A 24,951-nucleotide genomic window follows, 5' to 3' on the forward strand; every position below is an offset into this window, starting at 1 on the left:
TGCTTCTTTCTCTTGAGAACAGTTCCTTCTGCTGCGCTCAGTTCCCACGCTGAGATGGGGCCACGCCCTGGAGACTGTGTTTGCTGCTTTGGCTGTTTTGCGAAGCCGGTGTGTGGGTGGGAGATATGCTCCCTCTCTAAGCACCTGAGCAAAGTTGCTGGCATTCTGGATGTCCTCAAAAACCAGAGACCCAGGAGAGGAAGGAAGACCCCTTGGTCAGGAGGACAGGTTGGAAGATCTAATTCAGTTCCCTCTGTCATAGATTATCTGTGTGACCACGCGTATGTCTACACTGCATTTGTAAACCAGGGCTCAGACTCAGGTTTGACCCCAACCCTCCTACCATCCTCACACAACTCTCTGACTTAGCTCAGCGAGCCCTCTGGACCTGGGTCTAGGACCCACCAGGGGAATGGGTCCTAGGACACACATCCAAGCCCTGTCATTTTGCAGTGTGGATGCAGGTCAAGCTGCAGACCTGAGTCAGAATGTCGGTGTGGGCGTGTTACATGTCTGTGAGACGCAGGTTAACATGCAGTACGGACGCTCAGGCCTGGGCTCAGAAACACCAAGTCCACAAGCCCAGGTTTCACAGACCCGGGTTTACAATGCAGCATAGATGTACTCTCTGTGCCTCACTTCCCCATCTGCTCCATGGGGATAGCAGCACTGCCCTACCTCACGGGTATATGAAAAGTTGTGGGGTGCTTGGGTAGCAATATCACAGGGGTCAGTTAAGTACCATGGATAGAACCAGTGTCCTGAGTTTTGTTTAGTTGTTTTTGGTTCCTCCTGTAGGGTTCTCCCTCAGCAGCAGATCTAACACATCACTTTGGTGTGGGTGGATGCTATAGCTGTGACCTTTGTGGCTTGCTAGACACTTTCTGTTTGAAATCCAGCCTCCTCTCTCACTTACTCGGCTTGGCATTGTTGTATTTCTTCTGTTCTAGTTTCCTGGTATATATTGCTTTTCTAACTACTTCAGGCTGATTGTCTTTGGCTCCAGAAGCATATTAGATGTTGGTAGTATGAGTTTTGTCCTTCTGGCCATGGGTTTCTGAAGTTGTGATCCCAATAAAACATCATGGGGAGTGTTGTGATATTTGAACAATGCTAAAGAGAGATGCCTTGAATCCACTAGGGTTGGAGGTGGCTTTTTATTCAAGGATGAAATCCTGGCCCCATTAAAGTCAATGGGAGTGTTACCATTGGCGTCAATGAGGCCAGGATTTCAGCCCCCAAGCCTTTGCTATTTGTGTTGACTTTCCCGCCAACACATTTGGCTATGCAGTGCGGCTGTACCTGAACTGATCTATCCAAGGGAATCGCTGAATTGAGTCATTTGGGAAGTATGGGGAATATTCTAGTATCCCCTGGTGAGCAAAGGGTACATTGATACCAGTGTGATTTGCAACAGCTCAATAGCATTAAAAAAAAAAGGCCTAGTAGTCATTAGTAAAAGACCTAACGAATATCTTTTTCCCATTTCTTTCCAATAGATCAGCACCAGCTTAGGACCAAGGGCAATGAGGAATCTCACGTGCTTTCAGTGGTTCTTTTCCATGGTGTTGCCTGTATTCATTGCAGATTTCACACTCGGGTCTCTTCTCTTTCATGGCAGTATTCATGACATAATGGGGCATCTGCGACTCTGTTCTTATGTCTCACTACTCAGATGGGCACTGTGTATTATGCATAGTATTTCTGAACTTAGGCTGTGGGGACTTTATTATAGTGATCATGTTCTTAACCAAGTAATTTAGTGTCTGTATTTGCTCAGCAACATCTAATTTTACCATCCAGTCAAGTTCAGCGGTGTCAGTGATAATGGAACTTTATGTACGCAGTGTCATTGTCGCTGTGGTGTTCCCCGGAGATCAGAGAGACTAGAGACAAAGTGAATGAGGTAATATCTTTTATTGGACCGACATCTGTTGGTGAGAGAGACAAACTTAGGCACTTATGCAGAGCTCTTCTTCAGGTCTGGGAAACATACTCACAGGGGGAACAGATTGTTTAGCATAACTTGTTAACACACATTTCAAGGGATGATGCAAAGTGAAGTGGCCCGTTAACGCCCTGTAGTCACAGGAGGGAAAGGATGCGGTTTTATGTCATACGTGTCTTTTAAGCCATACAGTGGGATCTGTATCTGTGTCAGTGTGATGTGTTATTTTGTTATTACATCCCAGCCCATTGAACACCTCTGGAAATTCATTAATGTTTTTTGCATTTTGTTCTGTAGACAAATTCTCCACCTGTTAGGTCACCTGCATGCATTTGCAGATGGATGTTTCATCTAAACACACCAAGGGCTTCCTGCATGGCATCAAACTGTACTTAAACGGTATGTGTCCTTGTAGAGACCAGTGTAACTGCTACGTAGGCGCCTTTGGGGACCATTATGTGAAATCAGCTTAGTTTTTATCACTAATTTGCTACTGGGGTTCTTAATGCATTTACAGAGCAGAACTCCCAAACAGGTTGGTGAGTGACGCTGGAAAGAAGTGAACAAAGGACGAATTTAAAAAGAGCTGTTGGAGCTGAGCACGGCGTAATCACAGACTTTCTGGGTGCCCTTGGGCCAATCACTTAGTCTCTCAGCGTCGAGGGGTGATACTAATGCTTCCTGTCTTCACAGGGAGGTTGTGAGGGTGAATGAATTAAAGACTGTGAGGTGCTCAGACACTACAGAGGTGGGCGGCAGTAAGCACCTTTGATGGATGCCTTCTCGGGTCCTTAGGAAGGGAGCATGTCTGCTGTGAACCTTAGGGCAAGGGATCTCCCAAGGGAATGCATCAACCCTTGGCTGAGCCTGTAGTCTCCCAATCCCTACAAGCTTTAGCAAGCCTTGGAACTTGGGAACGGAGTTGTGAGAAGGAGGGAACCTCTGGGGGCAGGGGGGCTGCCATGAGCAGAGAGAATCTTGCCCCGTAGTGTTGCTAAGTGGATCTGAGTGTCTCTAGCCAAAGGACACTGCTGACCCCCTCTCCATAGATGGCTGCAGCTCCGGTTTTATGTGCCCGGTTTCCAATACCCAGCGGCGGTCCGGGCTTCAGCGGCACTTTGGTGGCGGGGGGGCCACTCCAGGTCTTCCGTGGCACCAAAGGACCTCCCGCCGCCAAAATGCCGCTGAAGACCCCCGGAGCGAGGCCTTCTTAGGCACGGGGCCCGATTCCGGGGAATCGGGGGCATCGGCTTAAAGCCGGCCCTGGATGGCTGAGCCTGAACCCCAGAATTTTGCCAGGGGGTCTTGTGCGATGGGGGCTGTTTGGAGAACCAACCCCAGCTTGACAGCAGCGTAGGAGGAATGATGGTTTGCCCTGGCACTGCCAGAGAGGCAGGCAGGCATCTGAGGCACGTGCCCTGGAGAGATCTGCTTTGGCAAGGCTCACATTGGGACAGGCCAGGAAAGCAATCTGGATTTTTATTTTTGGAGGGGGGGCAGAGAGAGACTGGCGAGAGGGGGGCTCGGAGGAGGGTGGGGGTTATAGGTTGCTTCACACAAAGGAGAAAAGCAAGGAGCCAATCACAAGCTGCAGCCTTGTGATAAAAGGACCAGCGAGGCGGCTGGAGGGAGCTGGCAGGAAGCAGCTCCCAGGGCTGAGTCTGGGCAGAGAAAACCCAGCCGAGCCCCCTCCGTTCCTGGCCAGAGGGGCGGACAGACCCTGCCGGGGAAGCTCCCTCTGCTCTGCAGCCCCGCGCGGAGTCCGGCCGGGCGCAGGGTGAGTGCCCGGTTCTGCGGGACACAACGGGGCGCGCGAGCTCCGCCGGCCGGAGGAGACGGGGCTGCGGGCGGGGGGGCGATGGGGGCTGCTGCTCATCTCGCGGGGGGAGCGGGGACCAGCCCCCGGCGCCGGCGGGCTGGAGGGGCAGAAGGATGCCCGGGGGGAAGGGATGGAGAGATGCACAGAGAGGCAGACACCGAGCCAGGGAGAAGGAGGCACATGGACCATTGCACAGCGGGGGGGCTCAAGCCCAGCCCGATTTCAGGGAAGGGGGGTTCATAAGACAGGCCAGGCAGAAGGGGAAGGCGCCTGCAACTTTTGCTCTCCGAGGAGGCAGTGAGAGGAGGTCTAGATTCCCCCATTGGGGCCAGCATCTTCAGGCTGCATGAACCCCAAGTGGGGGGCCTGGTTTTGGCCAGTGGCCAGAGCTTAATTTGTGCCAGGGCTGAGCCCTGGGCCAGGCAGTTCAGGGCCCTGTCGCCTCTGGGCTTGTCCTATCAGTTATGAAAGTAAAACAATTGGCTTGTCAGGGGGGCCCCTCCAGGACATGGGGTCAGCCAGGGGCCAGGCAGCGTGAACCCGTAGCCCTCTGGGGAGAGGGGCACCTCTCTGAGCCTGGCCTGGCTTTGCAAGGTGAGGAGCTGGCCTGGAGGTGAGCAGAAGCGAGAATGAGTGGGCCAGGGGCAATGCTGGGCTGGAGAGACAGCCCTGAAGCTGGCTGGAACAGTTTGGTTCTAACTTGTGGTCCATCAGAAATGCCTTCTTGGTCAAACTGAACCATTTGGTGGCAATGTAGCGGTTGTGATGGAAACTTCAGCAAGTCCAGGCTTGTTTGCCTGGTCTGTCCTCTGCTCTGTGGTAGGGACATGCCTATGGGACGGGGGAGATGCAGGTTCAAGGTCCTGCTTTGCCTAATTCGAAGCAGGGAACTGAATCTGGTTTTCCCACAGCCCAGGGCTATTGAGGTGTTTCTCATGCTCTCCTCCCCACCCTACTTCTTGTTTTCCAGCCAGCCCTCCTCACCCGCACTGTCTGCACCGCATGGTTGTTTTTTCCTCCCTTGAATTTCCTAGCCTTGACTGGGCTGTAACCTCTTCAGCAGCTCTTTGTCACATGCTGCAATACACACGAGGGAGGGGCTGGAGGGGTGTATGTGTCCATTTTTAATGTGATCAGAGAAACCAGAGATGGGAGATGAACTGTTAGATCACAGCTAGTTTATCCCCCTTGGCTAATGCAGGATTATTCCTGACAGTGCATTTCCTAATGTCTCATCCAGTCCAGCTTTAAACCTCTTGAGTGACGGGCTTTCATGGCTTCCCTTGGGAGATTGTTCCAGGGTCTAGGAGTTTTAATAATAAAATCTTGCTCTTATCTAGCACTTTGCATCGGTAGATTTCAAAATGCTTTCCCAGGAGGTCAGGATCATTGTCCCCATGCTACAGATGGGGGAAACGGAAGCACAGAGAGATGACACACTGACCCGTTTGATTCGAATGGATCATTTAAAACCTAGTCCAGTTGAAACTGACGGGAAGTGACTTGTAGGCCAAATTTGTAGGCTTGTTATCCCCAATCAAGGATCAGGTCTCCATTGTGCTAGCTGCTCTGCAAACAAAAAACCAAGAAGACAGCCCCTAAAGGTGCTTCTGTCTGCATGTTAGACAGGATGCAACTGGTAGATGCAACAGACCCATTGGCTGAGAGGATGAGAGAACCACAAAGCAGAGAGAGTTTAGTAGAAAAGCAGAGAGCGGCAAATTTGAAGGGGACAGTGGAGTTTCAGATGAATTAAGCCAGTTTTCAGAAGAATTAAGCCAGAACGACTGGCTTTCCACACCCTCTAATGTCTCCTACTTTTTTTTTTTAATGTCTAGTCTCCAAATCACCTTGATCCAGAAATCCCAAGTGGTTTGTGTTTGGTCTCATCGGCACTGGTACCATTCAGTACTGGCCAGGTGTGGGATAGAGCTCAGTTTGACAGTCGTAGCCCTGCAAACTGTGATTCTCCAAGCACTCCTATCAGTGGTAGGCTGGGTTCTTGCAAGCATTTCTTGGGAGACACGCTAGCCTGGATGAATGGAACTGAGCCACCCTGGAGATGGAGTTGAAGAACTCTGAGGGGTCGGATGCAGGGAGAGGTGGCCTGGAGCCAAAGAGAAGTCCAGTCTTGGTGTTTGAAGGGGGAATCTCAGGCAGTAGAACTCCACCATGGTCCTTGTTATGGTTTTCATAAGGGCCATTAGTTTGTGTGGCCAACCCAAAATCCAGGAGGAGGCTTGATTATCAGAGGACAGGAGCTCATGTTCTGAAAACTATGCCCCTTTAAGGTGTCTCAGGCTGGACACCCCAAAAGTGAAGGATCCCAAACCACTAATTGCCATGGAAATTCTTGCCTCTTTTCTGATGTGCTGAACAGCCTGATATTCTATTGATTTTAATGGGACTTGTGAGTGCTCAGCATGCCTGACAAATCAAGCCTGTGCCTATTTATAGGTTCTCTAGCAGAAGAAAGCATAAATGTTGAGTGTGTGTTCATATGTGAGCATCTCTAGGTACATTCAAAAAAACTAAGGAAATTACCAGACAAAAACATTGTTAAGATCTAGTTACTATTGTCAGGATGGACCAGTGGCTTCTGCTAATGCACCTTAGGAGAGTGGGGTAGCTGCTTTTTTTCAATGCCAGAAAACCAATAAATTCTACCTTCCGATCTACGTCAGAATGGTTCTCTCTGCGAGCCTCAAATGAACCGCTCAATGCCTTGTCTGTCCCGCTGTCTTAGCCATTTGCCTGTACCCAACTCCTACAGACCCTCTAGTTCTAATCATCTACCTGTGGAACTCTCCGCCCCAGCATGACTGAAAGTCAGAAACCACTGGACGATTCTAAAAGGGAGGGGGCAAATGATTTTATGGTCAGTGTAATTTGCAGCACTGTAGTATTCAAAGTGCCTGGGGCAGGGAATGAGCTGAGAGCAGCTGTGGGGATCAGGAATGAATCCTGTGCTCCGATACACAGCCACGTATGCCAGTCTGGCTGCCTTACGTGTATTGCTCTTTCCAACCCCTGAAGCATCAGGTAATGGCTGTTGCCAGGAGCAGGACACCAAATGGACCAGTATTTCGGCATGGCGAAGCTAATGCTCCTGTGGGTTGGCTAGTGTCTAATTAGCTGAGCTACACAACAAGGGCCTGATCCTGAGATGAGCCAAGCACCGCCGACTCCCACTCACTTCAGTGTCAGCTTTGAGGATCAGGCCCAGCCAGGCTGCAGCCAGCTGGTAATGGTCCCAAGGGCAGCTATGATAGCGTGTGGAACCTCCCAAGGAGATGGCTTCCCTGCAGTGAGGCTTGAAGGCTGCTGGGAGGCTTTAGCAAGCGATTGCTTAGGGGGGAATCTTTCTCCCTCAGGATCGGCCAGTGAGCCCATTATGGGTAGCCTCCTCAGCCCCTGAGGGGCACAGGGAGTCCTGGGCCACTGTCTGGGGAGCCAGTGGGTCTAGAGGGAGTAGTGTGCAGCCCCCCTCAGCCAGACAGAGGAGCACGGTGATGGAAGGAGGAGTGAAAAAGGACAAAAGCTGTCAAGAGTTTATGGGATTGTCTCTGGGGCAGCCCCGGTAGGAACATGCCAGAGTCCAGATGCTTATCAGACAGACATCAGAAAGTGTCAACTCCAGCAGAAGATTTGCCTCCAAACCCCTTGGCACCTCTGACCTGCTGGCGAGAAGGCTGGAACTGGAGTAGGGGTTCTCCTCTTTGCTCCAAATTCCTGGCCATGGAGGTAGAAAATCCTTCTGCCACAGTGGAGGGAGAGTCAGGACTTGACCAGCGGTAACGACAATAAACAGATGTGGCCCAGCATCTTTACCAGCCAGTTAGGTATTTATGTGCCTAACTCCCTCTGAAATCAGTGGGCATCAAGAGCCTATAGACCTTTGAGGATCTGGGCCTTATGGCACAGAGCAAGCCACAGGGCCCTTAACTGTTCTCTTCATGAGGGTCAATTAGCCCCAGTAATTACCACATTGCAGTCTCACGTGCAAGTCCCAAATCTCCTCAAAGGAACTCTGCTTCCACCAGTGACCAGACTGTCCCAACCATCCCTCCAGCGTTGATTCTGGGCACCGCTTTTCCTGGTGGCTTACGTTCAGTGCAAGCTCACAGCACTCTTGATGCATCTATCATAGCCAGCATGCTAACTCAGGGCTTCCTCTGCTGAGAGCTGGGCCTGTCAGTCTGACGGGTTAGGGCAGATACGGTGCTGCTGCTCTCCAGCGTCAGGTAGGGGAACCCTTTGCCCTGCACCACTCCTCCAATTCCACTGGCGTCCAGCTGACTCTGCGCCTATCAACTGCAGGACTCCACCAGCAGTGCTTTCTCCAGATGCCTCCTTAAGACTCGCCTCTGTTGCAGTGCCCGCAGGATGCTGCCGAATGAACACAGCTGGGCCCCAGGGCAAGCAGAGCCCAACACTACTTCTGGGAAATGTTCACTTTTAGTGCTTCCGCATCTGCCCTCTTCCTGCCCCAGTTTTTCTATTGTCTTGTCAGATCTCTCTGGGGACTGTCTTCTGACTACCTGTTTCTCAGCACCTGAGGCACTACTGCAATACAAATCATAACAATCGTTTGTTTTCTAATTGACCGCTCTGCTGTGCCTCAGTTTCCCCTGGCCATAAAGTAGGGGAGTCTCAGCACCCCCCCATCTGACAGGGAGCTGAGGGGCTTGTACAGTGCTTTGAGATCCCGCAGTTGAAAGGCAGTTGCTATGGATCTCAACATTCCCATCTGCTTGGTATCCTTCCAAAGAGACCTGCTCCAGCCAGCCTCTCCCATTTTGCTTCCAAGAATAATTCTGGGGGTGAGTGGGAGGGTTTTTTTCCTCTCCGTTCCAAAGTGGTTCGTGCAGTGTCACCCCTGACAAAGGCAGCGCTGTTTCTTCTAGAAACTTATTTCTCTTCAGCAGCTCATCTGCAGATTTCCTTCTCACAGGCAATCTTTCAAGAGGCAACTCAGCAGCAAGATGTGGCTGGAAAAGGGATAGAACTGTGAGCTTGGTGCTCTGTATCTGCACCTGGCTGCTCCCAATCCTGCAAGGCACTGAGCAACTCCAGCTGAAGTCAATGGTAGCTGCTGGGTTAGCATCTAGGGATGGTACTTACCTGCCCCCTCACGGTAGTATCTGAGCACCCTGTGAAGTAGGGCAGTGCTATTATTCCTATGTTATAGATACAGAGCCAAGGTCCCACAGGAAAGCTGGTAGCACAGGGACTTGAACTCACACCTCTGCAGTCCCTGGCGAGGGCCTGCACCACTGGGCCATCTTTTGTCTCCCCCACCTTGGCTCTAACGGAGAATCACCCATGTGCTATTCATTCCTGGTCTGTATGTTTCCCAGTGTCTCACATGCAGTATAGGTCAGAGGGCGCTAGGGGGCGCTCCTAGTCTGCCACAGACTAACCCCGCCCTCCCGTGACCTGCTCCAGCTGCTCTTATCCGCCTGCCCGCCCCTCCAAGCTTCCAGTGAGAGCTCGCACGTGAGCCCTGAGCGTGCTCAGACCCAGGCTCTCTCCTAGCTTGCACTAATGGGTGGGGCGGTAAGGAAAACCTCCCCCTGCAGATACTCAGTTAGGTCCCCGATGTGTTCCCCTGCCCTCTGTGAGCCCGTCTGGACCCAGCAAAGTGGATGCTCGCACTAGTGCACCTCCCAGCCCCGTGGGGATCAGGGTGGAAAGCCTGCTGCCGATCTAGCCTAGGCCAGTCAAGGCCCCAAAACTGTTGCTATAGAAATGGGGGCAGCTCTGCCTGGTGCAGTGAGTTTGGTGGGTCTCAGAATAGCTCCACATGTCAAAAAAATTCAGTTGGTGCAAATTGGTGCCCTGGCTGGCAGAGAAGGCAGGGGCTGAATGGGCCATGGAAACTGAGGGTGGACGGAGGCACGCTAGTGACTGTGTGTGTGTGAAATGTGCGCTGTCACTGCTTGCACACGATGGCTAAGCCAGGAGAATCAACCCCAAGGGCCGTCAGGCTGAGCTGTTTCACAGATGCTTCCCTGGTGCAGAGGGAAGAGCCGTGTCTAAGGTACTGAGTGCAAATCCTCCCCCTGTTCTGGCAGAGCACGTGTTGATTTGGATACCTGGCACCTTTCACCAGCCGGAAGTTTACTCAAAGGACGTTAGCAAATGAGGCCAAGTGCCCTTCACATGGTGCTGTTTCTCATGGACCTGCAGCACGAGAGAGCCTTCCTGCCCTGCGCTTTACCCTTGGGAAAGTCTGATGCAAAGGCACGATGATCCGACCAGTAAACATACTCCGCGCAGTGCTTGTAATGGGAACCATATGCTTGAGAGGGGCCCGGTGCCTGGCTTGCTAACCCTACAGGAAGCATTTTGGCTTTCCAAAGGACCGCTCACCAGCTGGCCAGAGGTTGCTCCAGGCCTGTGCTGACCGACCTGGGAGAAGAGAATGCAGTGAGAGGAGGGAGGAAATCTTCATCTTTGCTTTGCCGAGAGGTACCACTGCCCCTCAGAAACATACTGCCGAAAGTCTCCTTAGTCCTGTCAGAGCAAATGGCAGGTGTAGATTTCACTGTGGCAGGGCAGATCATGTTCTCTGAGTGACACGCCAGCATGAGGCGATGGTTAGCAGAATGCAGAGTTGGACAGACTCTGTGTGTGCCCGTGGGTGTGTGGAGGTTGTTCGTTGTGACGATCAGGTACTGTTTCTTTAAATCTGTAGCAGGAAACCGGGGGTGGTGGGAAAGATTCTAGGCAGAAACTCTTCAGTGAAGCAGAGAGGCAGAGCAGCTTAAGGGATAATAAATATATGGAGATATACGTAGCTCACAGAACTGGAAGGGACCCCAAAAGGTTATTGAGTCCACCCCCCCGTCTTCACTAGCAGGACCAAGTACTGATTTTGCCCTAGATCCCTAAGTGGCCCTCTCAAGGACTGAACTCATAACACTGGGTTTAGCAGGCCAATGCTTAAACCACTGAGCCTGTTTTCCTTATTCTAATAAAGTTCCTTGTTCAGTGTTAGCAGAAAGTGACTCATTTTGTGGTGCTGCACCATTGTCACATGGCATTCGTGGCTGCTGGAGTCCCTCCCACCCTGCAGATACCTTCAGCTTGTCTACAGAGACAATGATTCAATAAAAGAATGGAAGGGCCAGAGCCTGAGGTCCTGACTCTGGCACACACTTGCTGAAGTCTCTGGGAGTTTGCCTCAGCCAGGACTTCAGGACTCTGCCCCAAGCAAGTCCAGCTTTGGTGAATTGTCATGGACGGGCACAGGTTTCCTTCATGCTGTCCTGGTGCCCCCTCCATCCCACGCCCTGCCCTTTGTAAAACCCTGACCTGGAGGGGCGCCCTGTAATGGTGAAGGGGCAGGTCAGTCATCATCGTCTGTTCCATTCGTCCTCTCTCTGATGACACTGCTGACAAGGGGCAGGAGGTGACAGTTCCACTGGGGGTCTGCACTGAGTACCCACCAACTCATTCCCCACAGGTTCCCAAACAGGCGTCAGGCGGCAGCAACCGTTGGCCTGAGCGGATGTTCCAGCTGGCACAGCGAAGCGGGAGACACAAAGTTTCCTCAACAGGGGTTTTGTGCTATGACTTAAGATGCCCCAAAGCCCCGAGGGACTCTGCAGGGTGAGAATTCCAGCAGGAGACATTTCCCATGTCTCCCCTTCACGGCCAACCCTGCTCACTCTCTGACAAGCTCCGCTGCTGCTGAGTCAGCCCAGAGTTGCTCCCGACTGGGGGGGAATCCACTCCCAGCGGCAGCAGGGGACAACGCTCCATATCCCAAGAGCATCCGACGCAGAACGTCAATAGGGGCCATGAGAAAGCGGCACCGAGTCTGCTTGGTTATTAAAACAAAAATAATCAAGTTGCCCCTTTTGTTACTGCCAGTGTGACAAGCTGCCTGCGCTCGATGGGCCACGATGGCAGATCAGGGCTGGATAATCGATTGTTAATTAGCACCCACTAATAGAGAGCCTTTCATCGCTGGATCCCAAAGTGCTCTGCATTAGAGCTGGGTGGGAAACAGTTTTCCTGTCCCATGAATATATTCAAGAGTTTGACATTTTTCCCTGTCTCAGACTGAGATGAAAAGTCAAAATCTCAAAAATATTTGTGAAACAAAAAACGGACCCACCCTCCCCCCAGTTTGAGTCAGTCAGAACATGCTGATCATATCAAAACATTTTGTTTCGATGTCGACCCTTTTTCTATTGATGAGAAAACAACCTGTTGCAAAATTCCTGACCAGCTGTAGTCTACAGACAGAATTAGCCTTGCAAGGCACAGCCCTCCATGGGAGGTCCAGTTGGTCAAAATCACAAGTGTCACCTTGCAGATGGGGAAACTGAGGCAAGCGGCGGCACAATGCCTTGACCAAGGTGTCAAAGTGAGTGAGTTGCAGAGCCAGGAGTAGAAATGACGATAGGATTCAGCAGAAATCACTGCAAACCCAGCCGTGATCACTAGGCTGCAGTGGGCGTGATTCTCATTTGCACATAAAGGGGTGTAAATGGCACTGCCAGAGGGGTGTAGCACCCCCCTTTTCCAGAGAGCTCAACTCCCATTTAGGCATCAAGGACTCAAGTTTTCAAGAGCCCAGTATCCAGCAAGCACCCGCTGTGCTGGCCTCTTTGGGAAATGCAGCCCCCTCGTTGTGGGTGCTCTGAGTCCTTCAAAGACTGACCCATAAGGCACAAGTGCACACGACTCGCTGGCTCCCTGCACGTAGTATTGCAGAGCCTGATGTGTTTCGTCAATGCTGGTTTACAGTCCAGCCAAACCCTGATTGGGCAACCTCCTGTGTTGAGAGACTGGGGACCCAACTCCTCGCTGGCGTGACGCCGCTGAAGTCGGTGGCGTTGTGCCAGGGATGAATCTGGCCCAGTCCCCTCCACCTCCATTCAAAGACAAGCTCTGTTACCTAGCTGGTTTTTGCTGCTTCCTGCGTGATCACTGATAGTTGCTCTGTTGGCTTTGTTCCAGCAGGAGTGACCGTAAGAGCTAAGTATCCTCTGTGGTGGGTGGAAGCAAGTCTCAATCCCCTGTGTGGCCAAGGGCCAGCGACCAGTCCCACTTCTTGGTGTGTAACGCGCACCCGCCGCAGGCAGCACCTCTGCATATGGCTGCTCCCCTCTCTCTCCTCAGCTAACGCTGACCTGCTCTCCCTCACACAAGATCGCCTTCTCCTGCCATGCCTGTCTCTCTCTCTGCTTCATCATCTCTGGTTCGTTCCAGAGCTCAGCCCTTCTTGTTCGCCCGCAGTGTCATTGTCCCACACACGCTCTAAGGGGCTTATCTGTCCCTCCATTGCTGTAGTGTCAGAGCATCTCGCAGTTGCTAGCGTACTTATCCTCACAACGGACCTGGGAGGTTACAGATGGGAAACCAAGGCACAGAGAGGCTGAGTCTTACCCGAGATCACACAGGAAGCCAGTGGCAGGACCAGAGAGTGGGGTCCCTGCCCACTGCACCACGCTTCCTTCCTGCTCTGTGACTATTTCTTCCTGTTCTAGAACACTGTAAAACTGTAGGAACTGGGGGCAGTGCGGCCCAGTGGCTAGACCCTGGAGTGACACTCAGAAGAGCTGGGTTCTGTTCCCTGCCAGGTGACCTCTTTGGGCTCAGTCACCAAGTTCAGCTGGGAATGATGCAGCCTTGAAAACCCAGGCCCTTGATGCCACCTGAAGAGTTTGCTTGTTTAAAGCTGTTCTCCTCCCTCCCCCCCAGAGCGTGGCTGAGAGTGCAGGCTCCGTGTTGCCACGCTGATTGGCCTCATATGATTGGCAGGGGCTGCCCGGGTTGGCTAGAAGATCTGTATCCATTATCCGCCTGCAGCACACCAGGGATGTCTAGCCAAAGCTTTCCCACAGACTGATGGGCGGTGGCTATGGGCAAAGTGCAGCGAGCAGGTGGTGGTTCTCGAGCGGCAGCACTGCGCTCCGGACAGTGGTTCTAGAGCAGAGGGGGTGGCACGCAGAAAGTCTGTTCTGGGATGGCTGGGATGACGATGGAGCCTGGAAGGAAGTTCTGGAGCAGAGGGAGAATCTCCTGTAATGCTACCCTTGGCCACGATACTGTGCATGGAAAGGCTGCTCTAGAGACACTGGTAAAGCCTCTATGGGCTGGGAGGGCGACAACCTTTCTGAATGCATCGACGCTGACAAGTATGGGCCCCGCAATTCACCGTCTGTGCAGCTCCCAGCAGCGGAGGCTGTTGTGTAGACATGGAGCCGGTGTTCTTACCATCATATCCTCTGATCCCAACTCCTGAGCCCTGTCTGCACTAGCACCTCCATTGGCGGGGCGGCCGCATTGCGGGTAGCTGCCACCCGGTGGGTTCTGACCTAACACAGGATGTTTGACCCACCCTCCTGAGCGCACCCTTCCCCTGGCTGCTTTCACGCCTGCCTCCCTGTCCTCTGGCAGGAAGGATGTGTAGCAACATCTCCTATTCAATCCCTGCAGAGCTGTGCACCGTGGGGCCCTGCCACTGGGCCTTTGTTACTGAGACGGGATCTGAGCCGGGTACGTGCACAGAGGGGAGGGTCTCTGACATAGGTCTGCGCAGTGCAGGGGGAGCTTTGGTGGGGGCTTTGGTGGGGTGTGTGGAAGGAGGGGGATTGAAGGTGTGGGACATGGTGAGGGATGTGTGAAGGGTGGGGCTAGGTGAGAAACCTAGGTGCTTTCTGCATGTCTTGGCAACTGTTTCCCCGTCCGTTGGTGTCTTGCTCTCTGGACATATTTTGGGGCAGCGGGGATGACACTCCCATGACCCCAGGGAACAGGCAGGTTAGGCTCTGGGCCCCCCAGCCTGGAGTGGGTTTACATCAGGGCAGTGAGGTAGGGGCAGTGCCAAGCCCCCTGGCATCGGAGCCTGCGCCCCCCTACCCCGCGCTGGGCAATGCTGTCACTGCTCTACCAGGGCAAACTGTCTCTGTGTTTTCTCTGTAGGTCTCCCCAGCCCCGAGCGTCTCCTTGGTGCTGAGAACGTCGCATCCCCAGAGGGCCAATCTCCTGACTAGGACAAAGCATCTCAGCTTGTTGCTCGGCTCCACCCCAGCCGCGGCCTCTGCTGGAGCTTGACGGGGCCTGGTAAGAGCTTTGTTTCTTTTTAAGTCCTCGTTCTGGCTGGAACAGGAAGCTTCTCGGGAAGTCCACAGACCCCTTTGATGGTCCTAAGGAGGGAGAGGGCCCTGGTTCACTTTTGAAGGGTGTGTACTCTAGGGCAGGCCCGAGGCCGGGGCCCGAGCCCCTCCAGGTGGGTCTGGATCGTGAACCCCCTTGTTAGTGGGTGTTTGGATCCAGGGTTCTGGTTCCGGCGGGCAGTGGCTGGCCTGCTCTGACCCCGCCGAGCATGTAACTCCGGCTGCGCAGCTGGGCGGAGCAGGAAATAACAAGCAAACCACAGAGGAGATGGGAAATGAGTTGGGTAAAATCGGAGCCACTTTCTCAGGGGTTGCAGCGCCTGCAAATCCTGTGCGCTCGGCCTGAGGGCAGCACAGAGTCTTGTGGGAGGCCGGGGGCGGCACCTGGCCCCTCCTCCAGCTAGAGCCGAGGGTCTGTGCAGGGGGTGACCCCAGCTCTCTTAAAACCATACCCAGTCTGTGCGTGTGCCTGCTTTTCCCCACAGCTTAGCACCCCCCAGGAGCTGGGCAAGGCCCCCCACCGTTTCAGATGCTCCCCCAGGACCTGCGTGTCTCCAAGTCAGCCTGTTCTCCCCACAGACAGATCACTCACCACCCCGTTCAGGGTCCCTCTGTTTGCTGGGCTCCCTGCCTTGACAGAACAGCTGCATGACTGGCCTGGAGTCTGGCCGTGGCATCCGTGCTGCTAATGGCTCCGCCATTATCATTTCTCTGGAGCACCTAAGAGCCCCAGTCATGGGCCGGGTACTGTACAGTCGCCCCCAAGTGCGTGCTGGGAGGCTACTAGCCAGAGCCATTGTGTTTTTCCAACTCCCCCCATGAAGTTAGCTGGCTCCAGGAAAGCCCAGTGACCCAGTGCAGCTACACAGTCTCCCCCTCATTGTTGGGGTCATGCACCATCTTCATTCAGTTATTGCAGACTGGTGTTCCTAGCCTGTTACACAGCAGCTCCCTGTTTACAGATAAGTGCCCGGCCACTAGAGTGACCAGATGTCCCAATTTTATAGGGACAGTCTCGATTTTTGGGTCTTTTTCTTATACAGGCTCCTATTACCTCCCACCCCCGTCCCGATTTTTCACACTTGCTGTCTGGTCACCCTACCGGCCTCTGGGCTAAACTCAGCTCAGGATGGAGCTCACAAAGGTATTTAGGCGCCTAACTCGTGTTGATTCCAGTGGAAGTTAGGCACCTTTGTGAATCCCATCCTGAGTGCTCAGGCTGGGATTTTCCAAGGGGCCTGGGAGATTTGGGCGCCTAAATCTCTCTGATTCCTTAGACAAGCCCAGGAGCCTGATCCAAGAGGCTGGACCCTGGGGAAGGAGGCAGGTGTTGTCAGGCAAGGGACAGCACTGAGGATTTGAACCACCTCCTCCCCAGTGGCAACAAGCCGCTCAGTTACCGCTGCGCTTTCCCCGTGTCACAACGTGGAAGCCTGGAGCTGCTGCCCCCCGGGGCTGCTTGGCAAATTTGCCCAGGACCCAGCTTGTGAATTCACCTGGTCAGGGTCAAATCTCGAACTGGTGGCAGCTTGTCTGGGGCGAGGGAGTGGGTCTGCCCTAACGAGCCATGCGCCTCTTGGCATTTCATCCCCAGCTATCACAAGGGGCCAGACTTAGCCACAGCCACCCGGCAGCATTTGGCCACCAACGTCAACCTCAGGATTAAACCAAAAGACAAAGGGGGAAGGAACCATGTTCCAGGCCAAGGGACCAGCCAGCGCGACCTCCACTCACGTAAGTGTCCTCCTCACCCCCGGGAGTTATTATTTCACACAGCAAGAGTCGGAACCACCCCCCAAAGGAACTGCGTGTTCCCAGGGGCAGAGAGCACACACTGAGAGCTTGGAAACATGCTTTGGTCATGGGTGATCAATCAGCCATTACTGCAGCTGGTTAAACCCTGCTAGGTGTAATGCAAACCCACTCAGTGTCATGCCATCCAGGGGCAGCTGGGCCGAGTTTGATGTGGCTGCTGCAGACTTGGCTAAGAGCGCTGGGTATGCCAGAGGCCCATGGGCCAATGCCCGCTGAGCCACCCAGGGTGAGTGTTGCATATGTGAGGCTTTTTGAGCGACTGCAGCTTCATATGACACTAGAGGCTTGTTTTGCTCACTCTGGTCACGACATGGCCACGATCCCTGGCATTTTCACCCTCTTTAGCATGACCCTGTCTGCTTCCAAAACTGCATCTCCAAGCTGTATTAGTCACCGTGGAAAATATTTCAGTCATCAAATCGGAGCAGAGATGATGCCACGTCACTTAGTTGACCAACCAGACAACAGGGACAGGGACTAGTCTGAGCAACAAATTCACTACTATCCAGGGGCGCTGGAAGAATTTTTATAGTGGGGAGGGCTGAGAGTCATTGAACCAAACTGGATATAATAGAAACCACTTCAAACCAGGGGGCGTGGCAGCTCCCACCCCCTCGCTCCCCTAGTTTCAGCACCTGTGCTACTATCCCATTGGCTGAAAACAATTGGCCCAGGCTATCTGGAGGATACTTACCAGTACTGACCATGTTAGAAAAGAATCGAGATCAGCGATGTCTTGAGGAAGGGTTTGACCTGAGGTGGTGCCTTTTGGGCCAGCTTTTCACAAGAGCTCACCCCCGCGTTGGGTGCTGAGCAGTGGTGAAAATCGAACCATTAACTATCACAGTGGTGGCTGCTAGGTACTTTGGAAAATCTGCCCCCCAGTTGCGACTGACAAGCAATCGGAAATTTGACTCCAAGGAAGCAGACATCTGATTAGCTGGGTCTGTGGCCCGCCTGCCATGTTACCACTCACTCCTTTCCTGCCTTGCTGAGTGCTTATTTGTGTTTCCATGGCAATGTCTGTGATCTCCATCAGGAGCATATGTATCAGTCAGGATCAGGCTAGGTAGAGATGGACAAAGACCCGAGAACATCCCGTGCTAGGACAGGAGCTAGTCCTTCCCCCGAGGGACGACGTGGCGGATATTAAACAGGCAGTGCACTTGACCTGAGGCTGCTGAGAAGTGGTGAGACATGGGACGCTGCCGATAGAGTTGCCCATGGACCTATTTCAGCTTCAAAGTAGTGATGTTTTTCCCGGTTCAGTGAAGTTGTTCCCAGGGGCACAGATGTCTGGGCCCATTTACCCATCAATGACGAGACGTGCAGGTCAGTTACATGGGCGTCTGTGGGACGCTCTGCAGTTGACCGCTTGGCAAAGGGGCAGCTTCTTTTCTAAACTCTGCAGCTGCTTCTGCCCAGTCAAGGGAGTCCATCTAGTTTCACAGGGCCTGCTTTTCTTCTCCGTTCTACAGCTCTCTCCATTAAGATCATTGGGTGACTCCAGGCTTGGGCTAGTGTGACTGAGGCCTTGTCTTCACCTTAGGGTGACCAGGTCTCGCAATTTTACAGGGACAGTCCTGATTTTGGGGTCTTTTTCTTATATAGGCTCCTATTATGCCCCCCCACCCCTGTCCCGATTTTTCACACGTGGTGTCTGGTCACCCTACTTCACCTACAGCGGTGCAGCAGCACAGCTCTCCTGTCGGCATCGTTAATCCATCTCCCCGAGAGGCGGTAGCTTTGTTGACGGGAGAAGCTCTCCGGTCGGCGCAGCGCTATCTATGCGGCGGGTAAGGTCAGTGTAACTCCGTTGCTCAGGGGTATGGATTTTTCACACCCCTGAGTGACGTAGTTATACTGATATAGGGCTGTAGCATAGACCTGGCCTGAGAGGAGAATTTGGCCCCTGGCCTCAGCGGTATTGTGCCAGGCACTGAGAACAGCTGGGAAATGTCTGCGGAGGCGGCTCCTGGAATTGGGCATTTCCCGCATGTGTGTTACACAAACTGTTTCCCCCGAAAGTACTGATGGAGCCAGAGAGAAAAGAGGCGGCGCTGGGAAAGGCGAAGGGGTGGCTGGAGGGAGAGAGAGGGAGCCTGTTCCAGACTGAAGCCTCTTGCAGTAGCAGGCTATTGTGGGGGGACAGAGAGTAGGCTGGGGAAGTGCAGAGGGAGGGGAAGGAGAGAGTTGGTCAGGGGCGGCTTTGATGCAGCAGCCAAGCCCGGAGTTACAAAGCCTTAGCAAACAGGCTGAAACTGGCATATTTCCATTACCCACTTCATTGACTTCCCTGCTCGCTGAGTTGGGTTACGCTGCTGAGTAACGTGCCAGAAGCCCCATGAAGCCCTGTGTTCCTGAACGGCTGGTTGAGAGATGAATTCTCTGGGCCTGATCCTCCACCACCATGTGCGACACACAGTCACTTATGCCAGTGCTCCCAGGTCAAATGGGGAGTGACTCACACCCGCGTTGCACCGTCAGCGACAAGCCAGGGGAGCAGAGTCAGGCCACTGGGTGGAGCGGGTGAGGTGATGGGGCAGATGAAACCAGGGTGCAATGGCAGTAGAATCTCTGGGCACCGGGGCTGGGTGAGATGATGCAACTGACATCGGTAGTGCCAGGGTGCAGGGCCCTGTGCCGCTGGAGTGTTGTTATGCTTATAAGAAGCACAGAGGATCGTTTTCAGGGGAAAAGGCAATACGCTGCATTTACTGACGATACAACAAATTAGCATATGCATTTAATTATATTACACACACGCACACAGAGTCCCACCAGTCAACGTTATAGTTACCAGTCCAGAGTCCGGATCGATCCAGTGGGCAGCTAGGTTGATCACGGGTAGGAAGGAGCCGGGTTCTTTCAGTCCCGACACGACGCTCTGGGGAAGTCTTGGCAGGGCGAGCCCAAAGTTTCATGGCAAGGCCCTCTGTTTATACAGTGATTTTGTTTTTATTGGGACCAATGAGTTTTGCACCGTCCTGCTGTAATTAATTGTTATTTGTCAAGTGTTTGTTTTTTTAAATTGTTGGGTCTTTTTATTTTTGATTTTTTTTTTGAGGGAGTTATTTTATGCTGGTTTTGATTAGAGCTCTTTTATTTTTATTGCTTGGGCCTGTTTTATTTTTTGAGTTGTTAATTTGCCCGTTTTTGACATTTTAACAGGGGCGCGGTGCAGCCTTCTGGTGCGCGGCCCGTTTGGCGCCGGGTTTTTTTAGATGCTCTGGTTTAGTGATGGCCTTGACACTTAGTCTTTAATATACATTTTTTTTATTTACACACAAAATAGAATTAATTTACACAGAACATTTTGAACAGGGGCCATTACATTGCGATGCAAAAGACAAACAATGACGGCTTCTTTGACTTATTTTAAAATGCTAAATCTACAACCAAGTGGTGACCCTTAAAGGTTTGTTACTGCCTTGAAATTAGTCCCTGTACAAAGAAATTCTGGCAGATGCATGTCTACCAATGGCATATTAGGCCAGTCCTTTTTGCTACTCAGAAAGTGTGGCTGGCAGGATATGGTCAAATCATACAGGAATACATTTCATTATTATTTTATTACTTTAAATTATACAAACTACAAACATAAAATGTTGCTATTACTCGTCCCCTTTTTGACCCTTCAAGACCAGTTCTTGAGTGGGTCATAGTTTATTCAACTGTTTCAGAGCAATATATTGAGAGGCAATTTGAGCTTGTGGGTGTAATTAACAAACATGCTTTTTGTTCAACAGCACATACAAGACATTTCTAGCAAGCAAACACAGGCCACTATTAACACAACTAGTAACGGGTGAAACATAATAAACAATATGCCCTTAGAAGTTGGGGACCAGCCTGTAAAAACGTCATACCAGTGATAGGGTTTTTTTTTAGACCTAGCAATTTGCATGTTTTTATTTGCATGTAATATTTGAATGACACATTTCCCTCTATTCCTTTGTGTCTGTGCTTTAATGGAGACGATTAAACCGGTTGATCCTTTTGGTGGCAGGCAAATGGAGCAGAGCAAGTATATCTGCAGTGGGCTGTGGTCTGTTTCATGCAGCTGGAGTTGAGTAATGCCTGTGTTAGTGTCTCTGCTTGGGAGGCTAGGGGGAAAGGAGAAGGGAAGCAGTCAGAGAGGAAGGCTGGTTTTGTGGCTGAGACAATGGATTGGGATTCAGGAGTTCTAGGGTCAATTCTCTGTTGTGCCACAGGCTGCCAGGGTGACCTTGGGCAAATCACTTGACCTCAGTGACTTGTGCTCAGTTCCTCATCTGTAAAATGTAGATACCGAGACTTCCTTTTTCCCACCCTTCAGCTGGTTTATCTCTTCGGCTTGTAAACTCTTTGGGGAAGCAACTGTGGGTCTGTGGAGCACCTAGTGCAGTGGGACCCTGAGCTCAGCTGCGGTATCTCAGCACAGCTGTAATACAATGAAATAATAAGTGCAGCCAGCCAGACACGTCACTGACCGGGTTATGGGCTGCAATAATGGGTGCGTGTGTGTATCAGCAAGCATCATTCCCGAGCCATGGATTAAGGGTGGCCATCATACGCTAAGCTCTTGCTTGGCTTGTCTCATTACGAAATCTCTGGGCTTCCTGTATGACGAGGGACAGCAGCTAGAGCAGGGGCTTAGCTGGTAAAGTGGGGTGAAGCATCTAGCCCCCAAACTCTGATCTGCAATGCCTGAGGATTCACTGAGAGGTGTGTCTGCCTGTCTGGCAGCTGTCTTGATGTGGGGCCACATTTTCCAAAGCGCTCAGCTCCCAATTAGGGGTCAGAGTAAAGGCCAAACTTCTTAAAAGTGGACCCAATGTGCTGAGCCCTGATGAATCTGGCCCTGATTATAGGGGCTGGACTTTAACATTCTGGCCTAAGCATGTTGAGTGCCCTCTAGTGGTAGTTCCAATTATAGTACTACTTAGTACAGGAAATGCCAGTTGGACTACGTTACCCAGAAGCCTTAGGAGGAAGTTGATTGTTTCATATGGAGCTGTCATAAACAGATAGCTAAGGGTTACTGTCTCTTTCACCTATAAAGGGTTAACAAACAGTGACCTGCAAACACCTGACCAGAGGACCAATCAGGAGACAAGATTCTTTCAAATCTCGTGGAGGGAAGCCTTTGTTTGTGGGTTTTGGGTTTGGCTTTGTTCTCTCTGGGTCCTGGATGGGACTAGAGGTGCAACCAGGTTTCTGCCAATCTCCCTGCTACAGTCTCTTATCTATTCAGAATTGTAAGTAAGAAAAGGCGGTCATAGTCTTTTAATTTGTTTTTTTCCATTTGCATATGTGCACTTGCTGGAAGTAGCTTAAATTGTGTTTCTGCTGGAGAAAGTTTCTTTCTATTGTGTATAAGTTGAAAGACCCTGTAACTGTTTACCATCTAAAGTGCAGAGATAAACCTTTTACTTTTTTTCTTTTTTTATTAAAAGTTTTGCTTGTAAGACCTGTTGATTTTTCTCTCCTAATTAAGTCTCAAGGAAATTGAGTCTGTATATACCAGGGAATTGGTGGGAAGCAAGGAGGGAAAGGTAAATTTCCTCTTTGTGTTAGATTCAGGCAGCTTGAATCTATATTGCCTCTGGGTGAGGGGGAGAGAGAAACTTGATTCTCTGTGTTGTGTTTCAAGGAATTGAATCATGGTATCTCCTAGTGTACCCAGGCAGGAAAGATCTGGGAGGAGGTAAAGAGGTGGGAGGGAATGGTTTATTTCCCTTTGTTGTGAGACTCAAGGAATCTGGGTCTTGGGGTCCCGTGGGAAGGTTTTGGGGGGACCAGAGGGTATCAGACCCTAAAAATTCCTGACTGGTGGCAGCGCTACAGAATCTAAGCTGGTAATTAAGCTTAGAGGACTTTATGCTAGTACCCATATCCTGGACGCTAAGGTCCAGATTTGGGAATTATACTATGACAGGAGCATGAAAAATAAAGCCTTGGTGTGTCATCAGCAACGAACCTAAACGTTCCTTTAAAACGAACCCCCTCCCACACGTGTCTAATCTGCCACAATGTCCCTGCTTCCCAGTCAGGCACCAGGTATCTCTGCTGCCTGGCCGGCTCCTTCTCCTGCTGCATGTTGGGTGAGTCTCTCACTTTGATTTCTCCCCCCACTTTAGGAGGCAAAGAGCAACTCTGGAGGCAGCACGGTGCAGCGTTCCAAGGTACCTCACCCGCACGACCCTCTCATCCCCATTCCCCACCCTCGGGGCTGCATGTTCTGAACGAGGCAGCGTAACTCAAAGGCAATGGATGGCTCTGGCATGCCGGGGGCTGGGCCAAGGTGGCTTTTGCCCCGAGTGTGTGATAGGCTATATATGGAAAGAACAGATCACAAGGCAGCCGGTTCCCACATCACCTTGTGCTCTGTGCCTAAGCCGCTGTCAAGCGAAGTGGGGCTGGGTCACCGTTTGGCTGGAAACCTCCAGGAAGAGCTATTTGCTGGGGGTGGGGTAGGGGGTGGATGTCTCCAGTTTGCACAGATCCAATGCCCCAGCATTCGGGCTCATTTGAAATGCTAATAATGACCCAGTGGGTGGGCCGTGGGGGCGGCCGGACACCTGTGTTTCCTTGATGCTGTCGGGCATTCAGCAGGCCGAGCTTTCCCCTCACCCCCATCTCCCTTTGGTTTCGGTGCGGTGCAGTCGTTCAGCCTGAAAGCCCAGGTGAAGGAGATGTGCGCGGCCTGCCAGAAACCCGTCTACCCCATGGAGCGGCTGGTGGCCGATAAATTCGTCTTCCATAACGCCTGCTTCTGCTGCAAGCACTGCCATGCCAAGCTCAGGTGAGGAGGGGGCTGGGCTGGGGGCGAGGTTGGGCTGAGCCCCCACGAGTCACAGCCCTTTGCTCAGATCAAGTGCTGGAGTCCTGAGAAAAGCCGTGCAGGGCAGGGCACTGCCCAGAGCTCTCCTGGAGGCACCAAAGGCCCCGAACTGCTGCACCAGCTGGAGCGGCAGCCCCAGGCATCCCGGCATGGCTGGAGGACGTATTAAGGGAGGAAACTTGAATGTTGGTTGAATGCAATCAGCGGGCCTCAGAGCACTGACGCGCCCCGGGTCCCATGCCAGCCTGCACTGGGTCAGTACTGGGAGTCCTGGGAGCGTCGCTAGTTTGGCTTCTCCAAAGGCCGGGTCAGGAGTGTGGAGACGTGACAGGGCTTTTCTCCCGTCCTACCCCTCACTGGTTCCCCCAGCTCCACTCCTCAAGCCCCTCTGCTCTGCTCAGCCCCTGCTCCCCTCTGCCTCAGTCTCCCTTTTGAAGTCCCTGTTGCCCTTGCACCCCTTGTGGCCTGCTGGCGTCTCCCGGTGCTCGGCTGCCCCTGGGGCTGGCTGACCCGTGCTGCCTTCCTTTCAGCCTGGGCAGCTACGCGGCGCTGCACGGCGAGTTCTACTGCAAGCCCCACTTCCAGCAGCTGTTCAAGAGCAAAGGCAACTACGACGAGGGGTTCGGGCGCAAGCAGCACAAGGAGTTGTGGGTGCACAAGGAGGTGGAGAGCGGGACCAAAACGGCTTGATGGGGCCCGTTCCCGTCCCCCCCCGCGCCAACCCCCGAAGGGGCAACGTGGAGCGTACAGCTGAACCGAGGGCTGACTGAGCTGCTGTAAAGCAAAGATGACCAGCAGGGGGCAGATGCCACCTGGCTCCAAACAGCCACATGGCCGGGGCATAGGGGGGTGTCCTTTGGCAGGTGGGTGCTGGGAAACGCAGGGCTCACTGGGAACGGTTGGAGGGGGCCGACCTGACTGGAGGATAAGCCTTGAGAGCAGGTGCTTGGTGGGAGAGGGTCAGGGCTGGCCTGCGTGTATCTGTGAATATCTCTATGGCCCCCCCCTTGCAGAAATCAGGGAAGAGCCACTGGGTGCCCGCCAGACGAGCATGCAAAGTGCACTTCCTTTAACCCCGTCCCCATTCACGAAGCCCAGGTGTCTGCTGCTCTGGAGAAGGAAGCAGCTGGGAGCCTACAGAGCCAGTGCCTGGTGTTAGCTGCCCCCCTCCCACTCCCGACCTGCTGCCGGTGCTGGCGTGAGTAGCGGGGGGAGGGCGGGGTCGCTCTTTGGTTTGCAGCAGCTCAGGCCAGCTGAGGTGGTTCAGCCTTCCCGAAGTTGCCCCGTGACCGTTTAACGTTGTCTGTCTGGTTTTTCTATTTGCCTTTGACTGGTACGTTCTGCACCAGGCTGTGGCCACGTGCTTTTTTTGATTATTTTTGTAATACAGGGTTTCCGAGTCTTG

At 52.6% G+C, this 24,951-nt stretch overlaps 1 protein-coding gene across 3 annotated transcripts; it reads left to right on the forward strand.

The window, feature by feature from the left end:
• Positions 1-1,501: 1,501 nt before the first annotated feature.
• Positions 1,502-24,951, forward strand: LIMD2 (LIM domain containing 2). 3 transcript variants are annotated; one of them, XM_030541097.1, is made up of 7 exons: positions 1,502-1,906; positions 2,246-2,347; positions 14,712-14,852; positions 16,500-16,639; positions 22,843-22,887; positions 23,368-23,507; positions 24,077-24,951. In XM_030541097.1, the coding sequence occupies exons 4-7, from the start codon at positions 16,598-16,600 to the stop codon at positions 24,234-24,236; spliced, it is 387 nt and encodes a 128-aa protein (XP_030396957.1). In that variant the 5' UTR covers positions 1,502-1,906; positions 2,246-2,347; positions 14,712-14,852; positions 16,500-16,597; the 3' UTR covers positions 24,237-24,951. The 3 variants fall into 3 exon arrangements, with proteins under 3 accessions (XP_030396957.1, XP_030396955.1, XP_030396956.1); XM_030541095.1 differs by lacking the exons at positions 1,502-1,906; positions 2,246-2,347 and adding an exon at positions 3,568-3,725; XM_030541096.1 differs by lacking the exons at positions 1,502-1,906; positions 2,246-2,347 and adding an exon at positions 14,184-14,285.

Source organism: Gopherus evgoodei, chromosome 23 (assembly GCF_007399415.2).
Source record: "Gopherus evgoodei ecotype Sinaloan lineage chromosome 23, rGopEvg1_v1.p, whole genome shotgun sequence".
Lineage (NCBI taxonomy): Eukaryota > Metazoa > Chordata > Testudines > Testudinidae > Gopherus > Gopherus evgoodei.